The following is an 18,321-nucleotide window of genomic DNA, read 5'->3' on the forward strand; positions in this document are numbered from 1 at the left end:
TGGGTAAATATTGTCTTGTCTTGACCCTCTGGATAACCAACTATTATTTCAATGTATTTATATGGTGGAAAAAACAACAGCTGAGAAATTGCGACCACGACCGATATCCTTGGATATCTCAGTAACATGTTGACCTGACACACCAAAGCACTGAAGGTCTTTGTCTTGTTCTCATGGTGCAACTGGGTGGAAATATGGCTCCCAGTTGGAGGATGATTGAGGTCCTTTGGTCAGCCCAGGTTAGTTTGCACCACGGCAGGGTCTTTCTGTAGTCCTTTGATCAGCCCAGGTTAGGTTGCACCACGGCAGGGTCTTTCTGTAGTCCTTTGGTCAGCCCAGGTTACGTTGCACCACGGCAGGGTCTTTCTGTAGTCCTTTGGTCAGCCCAGGTTAGGTTGCACCACGGCAGGGTCTTTATGAAGTCCTTTGGTCAGCCCAGGTGAGGTTGCACCACGGCAGGGTCTCTCTGAAGGACATGTGATTTTAAAGAGGATGATTGAAGTCCTTTGGTCAGCCGAGGTTAGGTTGCACCACGGCAGGGTCTTTCTGTAGTCCTTTGGTCAGCCCAGGTTAGGTTGCACCACGGCAGGGTCTTTCTGTAGTCCTTTGATCAGCCCACATTAGGTTGCACCACAGCAGGGTCTTTCTGTAGTCCTTTGGTCAGCCCAGGTTAGGTTGCACCACGGCAGGGTCTTTATGAAGTCCTTTGGTCAGCCCAGGTTAGGTTGCACCACGGCAGGGTCTTTATGAAGTCCTTTGGTCAGCCCAGGTTAGGTTGCACCACGGCAGGGTCTTTATGAAGTCCTTTGGTCAGCCCAGGTTAGGTTGCACCACGGCAGGGTCTTTCTGTAGTCCTTTGATCAGCCCAGGTTAGGTTGCACCACGGCAGGGTCTCTCTGAAGGACATGTGATTTTAAAGAGGATGATTGAAGTCCTTTGGTCAGCCGAGGTTAGGTTGCACCACGGCAGGGTCTTTATGAAGGACATGTGATTTTAAAGAGGATGATTGAAGTCCTTTGGTCAGCCGAGGTTAGGTTGCACCACGGCAGGGTCTTTATGAAGGACATGTGATTTTAAAGAGGATGATTGAAGTCCTTTGGTCAGCCGAGGTTAGGTTGCACCACGGCAGGGTCTTTCTGAAGGACATGTGATTTTAAAGAGGATGATGTTTACTTTGCTGGAGAGACTCAGATAAGAACAGAGGTGGGACCTATACAGCATGAGTTCACATAGAAGTAAGTCAAAAGATGGGACCAAAGTATCACATTGAAAAATATTAATAGGAATCATTCAAGGCAATTTGAAAAATAAATGTTTTCAGCTGAGTTTTGAGAATGATCTGCACAATCCTCTCTCTTCCCTCCTCTCTCTCATAACTCTATCCTGTCCTCTCTCTTCCCTCCCCTCTCTCATAACTCTATCCTGTCCTCTCTCTTCCCTTCCCCCTCTCATAACTTGATCCTGTCCTCTCTCTTCCCTCCCATCTCTCTTCCCTCCCCTCTCTCATAACTATTCTGTCCTCTCTCTTCCCTCCCCTCTCTCATAACTCTATCCTGTCCTCTCTCTTCCCTTCCCCTCTCATAACTTGATCCTCCCCTCTCTCTTCCCTCCTCTCTCTCTTCCTCCTATCTCTCTTTCTCTCCTCTCTCTTCCTCCCTCTCTCTCTTCCTCCTATCTCTCTTTCTCCCCTCTCTCTTCCCCCCTACCTCTCTTTCTCTCCTCTCTCTTCCTCACCTCTCTCTTCCTCCTATCTCTCTTTCTCTCCTCTCTCCTTCTCTCCTCTCTCTTCCTCCCCTCTCTCTTCCTCACCTCTCTCTTCCTCCTCTCTCTTTCTCTCTCTCTTTCTCTCCTCTCTCTTCCTCCCCTCTCTCTTCCTTCCCTCTCTTCACTCTCCTATCTCTTCCTCCCACCCTCCCCTCTCTCTCCCTCCCCTCTCTCTTCGTTCCCCTCTCTCTTCCACCCCCTCTCTTTGTTCCCCTCTCTTCCTCCTCTCTTCCTTCACCCCTCTCTTCCTCCCCCTCTCTTCGCTCATAACTCACTTTCTTCACTCTCTATCCTTTCCCCTCTCTCTTCCCTCTCCTCCCTCTCTTCCCTTTCCTCTCTCTCCTCCCTCTCTTCTTCCTCTCCATTGCTCTGTTGTCCCTGCGTCTGGGCTGCAGTCCTCAGAGTCTGTAGAGACGCACAGTCTCTTCTCGTGGTCTTCATGTTCACAGTGATCACAGTGCAGGCCATCCCCAGCAGAACACAGCCCAGCAATGACGAGAACACTGCATAGAAAGTGGAATCGACAACAAAGGGATCTCTCTCAACGTAAATCAGATGGGTCTTAGTCACTGAGAGACACGTCGTCATAGATGACAGCACACTAGCACTTCCCACGGTCCTCCAGTGAGACGTTAGAGAGCACCAAAGAGGAGTGAGGACTAGACGCATTCATTCGGCCCTCCATATCCTCAAATCATTTCTGCGTTGGCAGACATACAGTGTGTTTTGTGTGTCCATGATAACATGGTCCACCAGATCGCTCTGTCTGTACCATACAACCTCAGCAGGCTGAGTGAGATGGTGTTACAACCAGCTTCCTTCCCTCTGAGAAGTCGGACTTCAGCACACCAGCAGGTCACAGCATTGAAGAATCCTGAAACCCCTAAAACATATACAGAAGCCTGTGTGGTTCAGTATCAGTGATGGGATGACCAGGGTGTAATTCCCTGACACTCTTCCATCCACCATCCACCATGTACATCTGTTTGCCAGTGAGGTTTTCCTCAGAGGTGTTTTCTCACGGCTATTCTAACTCTAAATCTGCCAGTATGCAACTCTTCTCCACTCAGTGTTAATGCAAGGCACTGCATTTTCTCCCAATGAGCAATGGAGATACATTGCCTCGGGCCTCACTTCCATCAACTCCCTGTAAACACATTGCTGGGGCTCCAGTACCATTAAAACAAAAGATATCTTGTCCTCAGTGGTGAAGTTGGTGAACGTAGAGTGGAGCTGTTCTCAACCATTTGCCATCCCAGTCCTCCAAGAAAGGTGCTAGGGAACCAAGGATGTCTCAAATGTTCATTGTCACCACCCCTTGTAAGTCCACACAACAGGTCTACTGTCTCTCCTAACTGGATAAATGGCACAACTGGCTTCTTGCCTGTAGTTCTGCAAACGGTGAGGTCTATGTTCTTCTGTTTGGACCCTGTGCCATTTGTCATTGCCCAGAGTCTGACTGGGTGAGGTTGTTGATCTGGATCTGGTGATCAACCAGTAGTCTTCACCCACAGGAGTCGTGGAAAAGGAGGATTCTTCACCTTGTTCTTTCATTTCATAGGCATCAACAGCCAGTAGAATGCTGAGCTTTGTGACTGAAGCCATTCTGCTGCAAAATGTCTGTTCAATAGTTGGAACATACTCAGTCGGTGCTTCTGTGGTAAGACGTGACAATCTAATAGCTTCATACATTCACCCTCATTTATCTTTCCTCTGGATGCTGCAGTGCTAGAGACCTCACGGAGTTGAGCTCCATATCGACTCATCTTCTTTCCTGTGAGTCGTTGATAAATGGACATTTCAGAGCAGAGTGTGCTGAGTTGTTAGATCAGGAACTAAATGCCTATTGGAGGGAGAAGTGAATTATATTGTGTTAGATTGTCACTGATTGAAAATGGTGACAGAAACACACCAGGGATGTATAGCCTCAGTTTGTGTGGCATCCTATTCCCTATAGGCCATATACACTCTATTCCCTATGGGCCATGATCAAAAGTAATGCACTGCATAGGGAATAGGGTGCCATTAGGGACGCAGCCCGAGTGTGCGTGTCATATTGCATAACTGTCACCTGGAAATGTGTTTAGTAATGATGATTTCACCATCTTATTACTGATACTAACCTGTCCGAGGCCATTTCCTGCACTCTCTCTCTTCTTGTCTAAATGTTTCAAATCAGTTCACAAAATACTGTATTTGTGAACAGAACTGAAATATGTGAAATAAGCATTCTAGCACAGGTGAACTACACATGGTGATGAGTAACTTTGACAACACCTGATGAATCGTGTTAGTAGATTAGTCACACACACAACACCACTCACATAGTTGAGTACAAAAAACCCATCTCCATCCAGGCATTCATGTGCCTCATTTATTGCAATAGATTGAGACAGTGCATGTTTTATTACAGTAGTAGTGGGGTGGTAACCTTGTGATGTGCATCAGGTAGAGATGCTTTGGGGTCAGAGCAGTAGAACAGTCATTGAGTTGGAGACGGTAAGAGTTGGGTCATCAAACAATATTATACAAAATGCTGCAATCACAAATATTTCTACAGATACAGCTGAGAGAGACAGCATGATAAAGGCACAGAACAGGAGCCTGGTGCACTGCACTGTACAGTACAAGTACAGACTGATACGCTGTCTGTCGTGACGGCTGTTAAGACCACTGGACATGCAAGTTGAGGCGGAATTTGAGATGCAGGAAGTGCGACATCCACACGTTTATGGTCTCTTGGTGCTCCACTTTCCTGTTTCTCAAAGAAAGGGTTTAGGGGTGGACGAGTCAGAGGACAGTCTTATCCGTGGGTTGTGACGGAGATCCCGGCCGGTCGGAACTTCATCTCAGTAAAGGGAATGGAGGAGTCTTTGCCCTTCCAGTCTATCCACACCACACCCTATAACACAGCACAAGCAGTTGAGTTATGTTCATTTAGTAGATTAAGTTGAGTTGACAAAACTTAAATTCAGTTACATTAGTTGATAGGAGTTGATAGCAGATGAGACAACATCAAATAAGATGTTCATGTTCATAGAGATAGATAGAGGACTCTAGTGCCTAAAATCCCGTTTTAGCATGGGCATCGTCAACTGGGTGGGACTTCGTCAACTGGGTGGGACTTCCTATGGGTTAATGAAGGATCATATAATTCCATCTGAGGGATCAGCCAATGAATTATACATGAGCAAACATTCCATAACTGCAGGTGGCAGTAGATCACCAACCTTGGCTTTATATCTGTTCAAACAACACACTCCATGTGGCAGTGTGCACCTTTTCAGTTTGTTTACCAACTCGTAGAAGTAGTAGAATAAAAAAATTAACTAATTCAAAATGAAGATGGCCTTAATGGTGCTGCCCATGTCCTCACAGATGCCATAATTGAACAGATACAAAGAAGAGTCCTCTATCATTCTCTATGGATCAAATTGAAACACTGGAGATGTGGTGCAGTGTTTATAGCATATCAGCATTGGGGTGCTGTCTTGCAATAGCAAAGACCAGGAAAGGTACTGTAATCAAAATGTCAAAGCAACGACAAAAGCACTTAGTGGGATGATACTGGTACTAGTGGTACCTGGTTGTTGCTGTTGGTGCCATAGAGGCCGTTGAGGTTGGTCTTGTAGCAGTTTTTGTACCACCAGCCTCCCATGTAGGCCCTGGCACAGTGGATGCCCAGGGGGAGGGGTTCCTTGTCTCTGGTGGAGAATGGGCGCCCGTTGTGGTACCTCATGGAGTCACCTTATAGACGTGATGGGGAAGAAAGAAACAAGTACAATTCAGGATTTGTAGAGTGAGGGACCAATCCCACCCTCCACTTCAGTAAAATGTTAACTTTAAATTATGTGAATGGGATTGACCTCATTCTATTGAATATTTGTTTGTGAGCTATTTGAGCTCTTCCTTTTAGGCTCTGTCCTCACATTCTATCTTGGCTAGTGTACATTCTGCTCTACTAGGCTCTGTCCTCACATTCTATCTTGGCTAGTGTACATTCTGCTCTACTAGGCTCTGTCCTCACATTCTATCTTGGCTAGCTCTGTACATTCTGCTCTGCTCTGCTAGGCTCTGTCCTCACATTCTATCTTGGCTAGTGTACATTCTGCTCTACTAGGCTCTGTCCTCACATTCTATCTTGGCTAGTGTACATTCTGCCCTGCTAGGCTCTGTCCTCACATTCTATCTTGGCTAGTGTACATTCTGCTCTGCTAGGCTCTGTCCTCACATTCTATCTTGGCTAGTGTACATAGGCTCTGCATTCTATCTTGGCTAGTGGCTCTGTCCTCACATTCTATCTTGGCTAGTGTACATTCTGCTCTGCTAGGCTCTGTCCTCACATTCTATCTTGGCTAGTGTACATTCTGCTCTACTAGGCTCTGTCCTCACATTCTATCTTGGCTAGTGTACATCCTGCTCTGCTAGGCTCTGTCCTCACATTCTATCTTGGCTAGTGTACATTCTGCTCTACTAGGCTCTGTCCTCACATTCTATCTTGGCTAGTGTACATCCTCTGTCCTCACATTCTATCTTGGCTAGTGTACATCCTGCTCTGCTAGTGTCCTCACATTCTATCTTGGCTAGTGTACATTCTGCTCTACTAGGCTCTGTCCTCACATTCTATCTTGGCTAGTGTACATCCTTTTACCTGCAGTGCCGGTGTATCCAGACACCTCAATGGCGTAGTGTTTGTCCACTGAGTCGATGGTGAAGCTGGAGTAATGGGCGTAGGCCGTATCGTTGCCTGAACGCAGGTCCACTCTCAGGCTCACTGGGCCCATGCTGGTCAGGTTGTGAAGCAGCTCATTACCTGGATGGATGAGAGATAGAGAGAGAGAAGATTAGGACATCATTTAAAACATATAGTATGTACTCTATGTTCAAGCTGTGAGCTTTGTAGAGTACATACTGTACGCTTTGGTAGTAGTCTCCCTTTTGATACAGTTAGCATGGTTGGGGTCAATTCCATTTCAATGGTGAGGGTGCGTAAAGAAGGACGAATCCGGATATGCAGTCATTGTTTTAGCATTACCCACAGAGTTTTTAAACTACGGAGCGCGACATGGCTCAATGTGCCAGTAAATCAGCACAATTTACTTTTCCATTTATTTTTTTTCAAATTGCCACCATCTTGGAGATTTACTGAAGCTAATGCAGATTCTTCCAAACAAGAATAATGGAAACTGTATAATAGGACGAACTTAGCAAATGAGGTATTTGTGGTAAGTACATGGGGGCCGCCATCTTCACGCTTGTCCTCTATTCAGTCAATTCAAGAAGTGGACTGAAATTCCTATTTAAAAATGTTCTCATAGAGAAGCATTAAAGAAAATTGGAAAATGTATTTGTTTACTTCCTGAATTGACTGAAATGACAATAGAAATGACCCCCATCCCTGAACTACAGTTTCCTGTTTGTCCTCTTCTGAGGACTTTGAGTGGATCAGCAGCATTGAGCTGAACCTTACCGAGCCAGAACTCCTCGCTGAGGTTTCCAAAGCCATTAGTGTAGTCACTCCAGGTTCTGAAGAAATCTGTCTTCCCGTTCATTCTCCTCTGGAACACCTACAGTATGCAACACATTCACAAAGCTGATATTGGAAACAGACAGACTCACCATAGAAAATAAATATGCATAGATGTCCCACATTTATAGCCATTCTATCATTCCCCCACGTACTATGTCCAACAAAATCCAGCTATTCAAAAGGAAATGTGATTGTCAACCTTTGGAATCAGATGGCTGATGATTCAATCCCATTCAAACCCATGAGAGAGAGAGAGAGTGGTGGAGAGAGAGGTGGTGAGAGAGAGAGAGAGAGAGAGAGAGAGAGTGGTGGAGAGAGAGAGAGAGGTGGTGAGAGAGAGAGAGAGAGAGAGACAGAGAGAGAGAGAGACAGGGACAGAGAGAGAGAGAGAGAGAGAGAGTGGTGGAGAGAGAGGTGGTGAGAGAGAGAGAGAGAGAGAGAGAGAGTGGTGGAGAGAGAGAGAGAGAGAGAGGTGGAGAGAGAGGTGGTGAGAGAGAGAGACAGAGAGAGAGACAGAGAGAGAGAGAGACAGGGACAGAGAGAGAGAGAGAGACAGAGAGAGAGAGAGAGAGACAGGGACAGAGAGACAGAGAGAGACAGAGAGAGACAGAGACAGAGACAGAGACAGAGACAGAGACAGAGAGAGACAGAGAGAGAGAGAGAGAGAGAGGTGGTGAGAGAGAGAGGTGGTGAGAGACAGAGAGAGACAGAGACAGAGAGAGAGACAGAGACAGAGAGACAGAGACAGAGACAGAGACAGAGACAGAGAGAGAGAGAGAGAGAGAGAGAGAAGCCATGTATCTTACCGTCCAGCCTCCTCCCTCAGTCTCCATGTCACAGTAGACTCTGACTGCCTTCCCTTCCTTGCCCTCTGGGTAAAGATCCACCTCTCCTGACTGGAGCGCTCCATTCAGCAGCTCCTGGGAACACTCCGTGGGGAATGGGAAGCGCAGTTTTCCTGAGCCGAGGGGATACAATTACTATACATAACTATACAATTACAATAAGATTACTATAAGATTACTATACAATTACTATAAGATTACTATACAATTACTACAACATTACTATACAATTATTATAAGATTACTATACAATTACTATACGATTACTATAAGATTACTATACAATTACTATGAGATTACTATACAATTAATACAACATTACTATACAATTACTATACAATTACTATACGATTACTATACAATTACTACAACATTACTATACAATTACTATACAATTACTATAAGATTACTATACGATTACTATAACATTACTATACAATTACTATATTCTCTGTAAAAGATAAGTAACCCTGTTGCCTTGAGTTGATGAAATGGAGAGACTCATGTGCAAAGTACATTTTCAAAATTCACTGCTGGTCTGTAACACCTACCTGTGATAAACTCAGTGGTGACAATAGATGTGTACTGCCCCTCTCTCTCTCCCTGTACCAGCACCGTGTACTTAGACATAGAGAACAGTCCAGTCAGCTTGTACTCCGTCACCGTGGAGTCCAGAATCACCTCCTGGGGAGATAGAGGGCCAGAGAAACAGATGTTTGAAACTGTCTTACCTCATGCACTGTTGTTTCACCTCATATAGTCCGTCCCAAATGGCACCCTATTTCCTATATAGTGCCCTACTTTTGACTATGGGCCCTGGGTAAATGTAGTAGACTATAGGAATATGGTCATTTGGGACGCATCATTGTATACAGATGCAGGATCTTCATTTGATAGTATTTTTACACTTTTGTTTGGAATTTGAGGTTTAAAAAGTCTTCTGAAGCTTGTAATTTCCACTTAGAAATTTCAGATGTAAATGTATCAGCCCTTATAAAAATGTCCATGACTTATAATAAACATAATTCACAGTTTCTGTTGCGGCAGGATTATTTTCCTGCTGTAGCAAACTGGCTCAAATGAAGATCCTACATCTGTAGCATTGGTGTACAATATTGTAGCAGTATAGTTGTGGTATTAAGTTCATACGAATGTATCATGTGAGGAATAAAGCTCACCTTGACCTCCTCTCCTGCCGTCTGATAGGTCACTCTGTATCTGCTGAACGCAACACTGGGGGATTTCCATGATACAACAGCAGAACGAGCGCCCACCTCACCGGCCTTTACAGCTGAAGGACAAACCATCACACATACAGGTACGTTCTGTCCTGGTTCTTTTCCCTATACAGTAGGACCTCAGAAATACCAACGAGTCGGGAATAGAGGTCGTGTTGTAACTTTGACCAGTCAGTCTGTAACTCTGAGCTTCAGATCTTTGAGGTTCTACGCTGTAGTTACATGTGATGTTGTGCAGTGTGTTTCCCCCCTGTGTTCTCACCACTGGTAGTTGTGAAGGTGGTAGTGATGGCTGTGCTCTGCAGACTGTCTTTCTGACTCAGGGCTTTGACTGTGTACAGGGTGTCTCTCTGCAGCCCTCTCAGCTGCTGCTCTACTGAGTTACCAGACACCATCACTGTCACTGTTACATTGGGAGCTGTGGGAGAGACGAGGGAGAAGGGACAGGGACAGGGACTGCAGCTTAGGCTGGATTACAGCTTGGAACGTGAGTAGAACAGCATATAATGTACAGGTGTAGTTATACTAGCTATGGTACATAGTATATACTACATGAGGTTGGTGGCACCTTAATTGGGGAGGAGGGGCTCGTGGTAATGGCTGGAGCAGTTCCTATGTGTTTGATGCCATTCCTTTTGTTCCCTTCCAGACACTGGTATGAGTCGTCCTCCCCTCTGCAGCCTCCACTAGTCTACAGTGCCTTCAGAAAGTATTCAGACCCCTTGACTTTTTACACATATAGTTACGTTACAGCCTTATTATAAAATTGATTCAATAGTTTTTTCCCTAATCAATCTACACACAATACCCATATAATCCCACATTTTTATATTTTATATATATATATATATATATATATATATATATATATATATATATATATATATATATATATATATTACTGTCTATATATCACATTTACATAAGTATTCAGAACCTTTACTCAGTACTTTGTTGAAGCAACTTTGGCAGTGATTACAGCATCAAGTCTTCTTGGGTCTGATGCTACAAGCTTGGCACACTTGTTTTTGGAGAGTTTCTGTCAGGCTTGATTGGGACCGTTGCTGCACAGCTATTTTCAGGTCTCTCCAGAGATGTTCGATCGGGTTCAAGTCCAGGCTCTGGCTGGGCCACTCAAGGACATTCAGAGACTTGTCCTGAAGCCACTCCTGCATCTTTTTGGCTGTGTGCTTAGGGTTGTTGTCCTGTTGGAAGGTGAACCTTCGCCCCAGTCTGAGGTCCTGAGCGCTCTGGAGCAGGTTTTTATCAAGGTTCTCTCTGTACTTTGCTCCGTTAATCTTTTCCTTGATCCTGACTAGTCTCCCAGCCCCTGCCGTTGAAAACATCCCCACAGCATGATGCTGCCTCCACCATGCTTCACTGTAGGGATGGTGCCAGGTTTCCTCCAGACGTGACGCTTGGCATTCAGGCCAAAGAGTTAAATCTTGGTTTCATCAGACCAGAGAATCTTGTTTCTCATGGTCTGAAAGTCTTTAGGTGCCTTTTGGAGAACTCCAAATGGGCTGTCATGTGCCTTTTACTGAGGAGTGGCTTCCGTCTGGCCACTCTACCATAAAGGCCTGATTGGTGAAGTGCAGCAGAGATGGTTGTCCTTCTGGATAGTTCTCCCATCTCCACAGAGGAACTCGGAGCTCTGTCAGAGTGACCATCGGGTTCTTGGTCACAACCCCGACCAAGGCTCTTTTCCCCTGATTGGTCAGTTTGGTCAGGTGGCCAGCTCTAGGAAGAGTCTTGGTGATTCCAAACTTCTTCATTTAAGAGTGATGGAGGCCACTGTGTTCTTGGGGATCTTCAATTCTGCAGACAGTTTTTGGTACCCTTCCCCAGATCTGTGCCTCGACACAATCCTGTCTCGGAGCTCTATGGACAATTCCTTTGACCTCATGGCTTGGTTTTTGCCGTGACATGCACTGTCAACTGTGGGACCTTATATATGCAGGTGTGTGCCTTTCCAAATCATGTCCAATCAATTGAATTTACCACAGGTGGACTCCAATCAAGTTATTTTATTCTTTATTTAACTAGGATGATCAATGGAAATAGGATGCACCTGAGCTCAATTTCGAGTCTCATAGCAAAAATGTCAAAAAACCTGTTTTCACTTAGTCATTATGGGTTATTGTGTGTAGATTGTTGAGGATTTTGTTTTTATAATAAGGCTGTAACGTAACAAAATGTGTAAAAAGTCAAGGGGTCTGAATACTTTCTGAAGGAACTGTATAACTATAGTTATACTACTGTATGTATGTTCACTGTATCTTTTCTTCAGGAAATGATACCAAACTCACTTTTTGCAGACTCATAACTGATGATGAAGCGGTCTACTTGGCCCATGGCGGGGGTCCATTGCAGCACTGCCTTGGTATCTGTTACGTTAGTTGCTTGGAGAACAGTTGGAGGGGCAGGTACTACAGTCCAAAGACAATGTGTTTTACATGGTGAATTTAGCTAAATAACAATTATTGTTATGCCTTTATGTCATGTTTTAAAACACTTAATTGTTGTCATATTGCAGGACAAGACAACTGAAACTGTGGGTAAGAATAAGGCAAATCGTTCTGCACTCCACGTCCAAAGCCGAATGCATGATGATGTACTGTAAAGGTGAGTTGCTACAGCACATTAGATCTAGGTAAGTGTGGTGATCACCTGTGGTCATGATGGCAATGAGGGGATCACTCTCTCTCTTCCCCATGGTGGACATCACACTGACCTCGTACGTGGCCCCCGAGGACAGCTTGGACAGAGACACCTGGGACTGCAGGGAATCCACAGACACAGAACCACTCTCTCCTGTCAGGATGACAGACACACAACCACTCTCTCCTGTCAGGATGACAGACACAGAACCACTCTCTCCTGTCAGGCTGACAGACACAGAACCACTCTCTCCTGTCAGGATGACAGACACACAAACACTCTCTCCTGTCAGGATGACAGACACACAAACACTCTCTCCTGTCAGGATGACAGACACACAACCACTCTCTCCTGTCAGGATGACAGACACACAACCACTCTCTCCTGTCAGGATGACAGACACAGAACCACTCTCTCCTGTCAGGATGACAGATACAGAACCACTCTCTCCTGTCAGGATGACAGACACAGAACCACTCTCTCCTGTCAGGATGACAGACACAGAACCACTCTCTCCTGTCAGGATGACAGACACAGAACCACTCTCTCCTGCCAGGATGACAGACACACAACCACTCTCTCCTGTCAGGATAACAGACACAGAACCACTCTCTCCTGTCAGGATGACAGACAGACACAGAACCACTCTCTCCTGTCAGGATGACATACACAGAACCACTCTCTCCTGTCGGGATGACAGACACACAACCACTCTCTCCAGTCATGATGACAGACATACTGTAGACACAGAACCACTCTCTTCTGTCATGATGACAGACATACTGTAGACACAGAACAGACACTGTAGACACAGAACCTCTCTTCTGTCAGGACGACAGACACATAACCACTCTCTCCTGTCAGGATGACAGACACAGAACCACTCTCTCCTGTCAGGATGACAGACACAGAACCACCCTCTCCTGTCAGGATGACAGACACAGAACCACTCTCTCCTGTCAGGATGATAGACACACAACCACTCTCTCCTGTCAGGATGACAGACACAGAACCACTCTCTCCTGTCAGGACGACAGACACATAACCACTCTCTCCTGTCAGGATGACAGACATACTGTAGACCACAGAGCCACTCTCTTCTGTCATGATGACAGACATACTGTAGACACACAACCACTCTCTCCCGTCATGATGACAGACATACTGTAGACACAGAACCACTCTCTTCTGTCATGATGACAGACATACTGTAGACACACAACCACTCTCTCCCGTCATGATGACAGACATACTGTAGACACAGAACCACTCTCTTCTGTCATGATGACAGACACAGAACCACTCTCTCCTGTCAGGATGACAGACACAGATCCACTCTCTCCTTTCAGGATGACAGATATACTGTAGACACAGAACCACTCTCTCCTGTCAGGATGACAGACACACAACCACTCTCTCCTGTCAGGATGACAGACACAGAACCACTCTCTCCTGTCAGGCTGACAGACACAGAACCACTCTCTCCTGTCAGGATGACAGACACACAAACACTCTCTCCTGTCAGGGTGACAGACACACAAACACTCTCTCCTGTCAGGGTGACAGACACACAACCACTCTCTCCTGTCAGGATGACAGACAGACACAGAACCACTCTCTCCTGTCAGGATGACATACACAGAACCACTCTCTCCTGTCGGGATGACAGACACACAACCACTCTCTCCAGTCATGATGACAGACATACTGTAGACACAGAACCACTCTCTTCTGTCATGATGACAGACACAGAACCACTCTCTCCTGTCAGGATGACAGACACAGAACCACTCTCTCCTGTCAGGATGACATACACAGAACCACTCTCTCCTGTCGGGATGACAGACACACAACCACTCTCTCCAGTCATGATGACAGACATACTGTAGACACAGAACCACTCTCTTCTGTCATGATGACAGACATACTGTAGACACAGAACCACTCTCTTCTGTCAGGACGACAGACACATAACCACTCTCTCCTGTCAGGATGACAGACACAGAACCACTCTCTCCTGTCAGGATGACAGACACAGAACCACCCTCTCCTGTCAGGATGACAGACACAGAACCACTCTCTCCTGTCAGGATGATAGACACACAACCACTCTCTCCTGTCAGGATGACAGACACAGAACCACTCTCTCCTGTCAGGACGACAGACACATAACCACTCTCTCCTGTCATGATGACAGACATACTGTAGACACACAACCACTCTCTCCCGTCATGATGACAGACATACTGTAGACACAGAACCACAGTCTCCTGTCATGATGACAGACATACTGTAGACCACAGAGCCACTCTCTTCTGTCATGATGACAGACATACTGTAGACACACAACCACTCTCTCCCGTCATGATGACAGACATACTGTAGACACAGAACCACTCTCTTCTGTCATGATGACAGACACAGATCCACTCTCTCCTTTCAGGATGACAGATATACTGTAGACACAGAACCACTCTCTCCCGTCATGATGACAGACATACTGTAGACACAGAACCACTCTCTTCTGTCATGATGACAGACACAGAACCACTCTCTCCTGTCAGGATGACAGACACAGATCCACTCTCTCCTTTCAGGATGACAGATATACTGTAGACACAGAACCACTCTCTCCTGTCATGATGACAGACATACTGTAGAAAGAGAACCACTCTCTCCAATCATGATGACAGACATACTGTAGACACAGAACCACTCTCTCCTGTCATGATGACAGACAGACACAGAACCACTCTCTCCTGTCATGATGATAGACATACTATAGACACAGAACCACTTTCTCCTGTCATTATGACAGACAGACACAGAACCACTCTCTCCTGTCATGATGACAGACAGACACAGAACCACTCTCTCCTGTCAGGATGACAGAAAGACACAGAACCACTCTCTCCTGTCAGGATGACAGACAGACACAGGACCACTCTCTTTTGTCATGATGACAGACATACTGTAGACACAGAACCACTCTCTCCTGTCAGGATGACAGACAGACACAGAACCACTCTCTCCAGTCAGGATGACAGACAGACACAGAACCACTCTCTCCAGTCATGATGACAGACAGACACAGAACCACTCTCTCCTGTCATGATGACAGACAGACACAGAACCACTCTATCCTGTCATGATGACAGACATACTGTAGACACAGAACCACTCTCTCCTGTCATGGTGACAGACAGACACAGAACCACTCTCTCCAGTCATGATGACAGACACAGAACCACTCTCTCCTGTCATGATGACAGACAGACACAGAACCACTCTCTCCAGTCATGATGACAGACACAGAACCAGTCTCTCCTGTCATGATGACAGACAGACACAGAACCACTCTCTCCTGTCATGATGACAGACAGACACAGAACCACGCTCTCCAGTCATGATGACAAACACAGAACCACTCTCTCCTGTCAGGATGACAGACAGACACAGAACCACGCTCTCCTGTCAGGATGACAGACAGACACAGAACCACTCTCTCCTGTCAGGATGACAGACAGACACAGAACCACTCTCTCCTGTCATGATGACAGACAGACACAGAACCACTCTCTCCTGTCATGATGACAGACAGACACAGAACCACTCTCTCCTGTCATGATGACAGACAGACACAGAACCACTCTCTCCTGTCATGATGACAGACAGACACAGAACCACTCTCTCCTGTCAAGATGACAGACAGACACAGAACCACTCTCTCCTGTCAGGATGACAGACAGACACAGAACCACTCTCTCCTGTCATGATGACAGACAGACACAGAACCACTCTCTCCTGTCATGATGACAGACAGACACAGAACCACTCTCTCCTGTCATGATGACAGACAGTCACAGAACCACTCTCTCCAGTCATGATGACAGACAGACACAGAACCACTCTCTCCTGTCATGATGACAGACAGACACAGAACCACTCTCTCCTGTCATGATGACAGACAGACACAGAACCACTCTCTCCTGTCATGATGACAGACAGACACAGAACCACTCTCTCCTGTCATGATGACAGACAGACACAGGACCACTCTCTCCTGTCATGATGACAGACAGACACAGAACCACTCTCTCCTCTCAGGATGACAGACAGACACAGAACCACTTTCTCCTGTCATGATGACAGACAGACACAGAACCACTCTCTCCTGTCATGATAAAAGTAACACACTGGTCCTCTGGGGAGAACAAATGGCACCCTATTCACTTTATGATTCACTACATTTGACACATAGGGAATAGGGTGCCATTTGGCACACCGGCCATGATTGACACTTAAACAGTGTCAGTGTTTGGGGATGACGGAGGTATTTTGACTGAACAGCTGATCTGTCATTCATTAATGGAACACACAAGAATGCTACAAAAGTTGTACATTCCACTTGAATGATTCTGGTGAAGCCCTTGTGCTGACAAATGGGGTGTGAAAAAACTATTTTTAAAGTGTTCAAAGTTTCATCACCTTGTCACTTATAGTAGGGTTTCCCAAACCTGCCCTAGCACTACACAGCAGATTCAAATACTCATTGTCAAGGAGGGGCCCTAGCACTACACAGCAGATTCAAATACTCATTGTCAAGGAGGGGCCCTAGCACTACACAGCAGATTCAAATACTCATTGTCAAGGAGGGGCCCTAGCACTACACAGCAGATTCAAATACTCATTGTCAAGGAGGGGCCCTAGCACTACACAGCAGATTCAAATACTCATTGTCAAGGAGGGGCCCTAGCACTACACAGCAGATTCAAATACTCATTGTCAGCAGATTCAAATACTCATTGAGGGGCCCTAGCACTACACAGCAGATTCAAATACTCATTGTCAAGGAGGGGCCCTAGCACTACACAGCAGATTCAAATACTCATTGTCAAGGAGGGGCCCTAGCACTACACAGCAGATTCAAATACTCATTGTCAAGGAGGGGCCCTAGCACTACACAGCAGATTCAAATACTCATTGTCAAGGAGGGGCCCTAGCACTACACAGCAGATTCAAATACTCATTGTCAAGGAGGGGCCCTAGCACTACACAGCAGATTCAAATACTCATTGTCAAGGAGGGGGGCAGATTCCTAGCACTACACAGCAGATTCAAATACTCATTGTCAAGGAGGGGCCCTAGCACTACACAGCAGATTCAAATACTCATTGTCAAGGAGGGGCCCTAGCACTACACAGCAGATTCAAATACTCATTGTCAAGGAGGGGCCCTAGCACTACACAGCAGATTCAAATACTCATTGTCAAGGAGGGGCCCTAGCACTACACAGCAGATTCAAATACTCATTGTCAAGGAGGGGCCCTAGCACTACACAGCAGATTCAAATACTCATTGTCAAGGAGGGGCCCTAGCACTACACAGCAGATTCAAATACTCATTGTCAAGGAGGGGCCCTAGCACTACACAGCAGATTCAAATACTCATTGTCAAGGAGGGGCCCTAGCACTACACAGCAGATTCAAATACTCATTGTCAAGGAGGGGCCCTAGCACTACAGCAGATTCATATTCAAATACTCATTGTCAAGGAGGGGCCCTAGCACTACACAGCAGATTCAAATACTCATTGTCAAGGAGGGGCCATAGCACTACACAGCAGATTCAAATACTCATTGTCAAGGAGGGGCCCTAGCACTACACAGCAGATTCAAATACTCATTGTCAAGGAGGGGCCCTAGCACTACACAGCAGATTCAAATACTCATTGTCAAGGAGGGGCCCTAGCACTACACAGCAGATTCAAATACTCATTGTCAAGGAGGGGCCCTAGCACTACACAGCAGATTCAAATACTCATTGTCAAGGAGGGGCCCTAGCACTAGCAGATTCAAATACTCATTGTCAAGGAGGGGCCCTAGCACTACACAGCAGATTCAAATACTCATTGTCAAGGAGGGGCCCTAGCACTACACAGCAGATTCAAATACTCATTGTCAAGGAGGGGCCCTAGCACTACACAGCAGATTCAAATACTCATTGTCAAGGAGGGGCCCTAGCACTACACAGCAGATTCAAATACTCATTGTCAAGGAGGGGCCCTAGCACTACACAGCAGATTCAAATACTCATTGTCAAGGAGGGGCCCTAGCACTACACAGCAGATTCAAATACTCATTGTCAAGGAGGGGCCCTAGCACTACACAGCAGATTCAAATACTCATTGTCAAGGAGGGGCCCTAGCACTACACAGCAGATTCAAATACTCATTGTCAAGGAGGGGCCCTAGCACTACACAGCAGATTCAAATACTCATTGTC

The 18,321-nt window shown here is 46.0% G+C and overlaps 1 protein-coding gene across 3 annotated transcripts in view; it reads right to left on the reverse strand.

Annotated features, from left to right (window-relative positions):
- Positions 1-4,110: 4,110 nt before the first annotated feature.
- The window catches only part of tnxba (tenascin XBa), a 32,076-nt gene continuing 17,865 nt past the window's right edge, over positions 4,111-18,321 (reverse strand). For all 3 annotated transcript variants that reach the window (XM_042318798.1, XM_042318799.1, XM_042318797.1), the window contains exons 6-15: positions 12,048-12,191; positions 11,687-11,806; positions 9,640-9,795; positions 9,318-9,430; positions 8,691-8,823; positions 8,101-8,252; positions 7,235-7,331; positions 6,416-6,577; positions 5,348-5,511; positions 4,111-4,666 (exon numbers count right to left, since the gene is read on the reverse strand). In XM_042318798.1, coding sequence (XP_042174732.1) covers positions 4,568-4,666; positions 5,348-5,511; positions 6,416-6,577; positions 7,235-7,331; positions 8,101-8,252; positions 8,691-8,823; positions 9,318-9,430; positions 9,640-9,795; positions 11,687-11,806; positions 12,048-12,191 — 1,340 coding nt within the window. In that variant the 3' untranslated portion in view covers positions 4,111-4,567. The remainder of the gene's footprint in view (positions 4,667-5,347; positions 5,512-6,415; positions 6,578-7,234; positions 7,332-8,100; positions 8,253-8,690; positions 8,824-9,317; positions 9,431-9,639; positions 9,796-11,686; positions 11,807-12,047; positions 12,192-18,321) is intronic.

Source organism: Oncorhynchus tshawytscha, unplaced genomic scaffold, assembly GCF_018296145.1.
Source record: "Oncorhynchus tshawytscha isolate Ot180627B unplaced genomic scaffold, Otsh_v2.0 Un_scaffold_13173_pilon_pilon, whole genome shotgun sequence".
Classification (NCBI taxonomy): domain Eukaryota; kingdom Metazoa; phylum Chordata; class Actinopteri; order Salmoniformes; family Salmonidae; genus Oncorhynchus; species Oncorhynchus tshawytscha.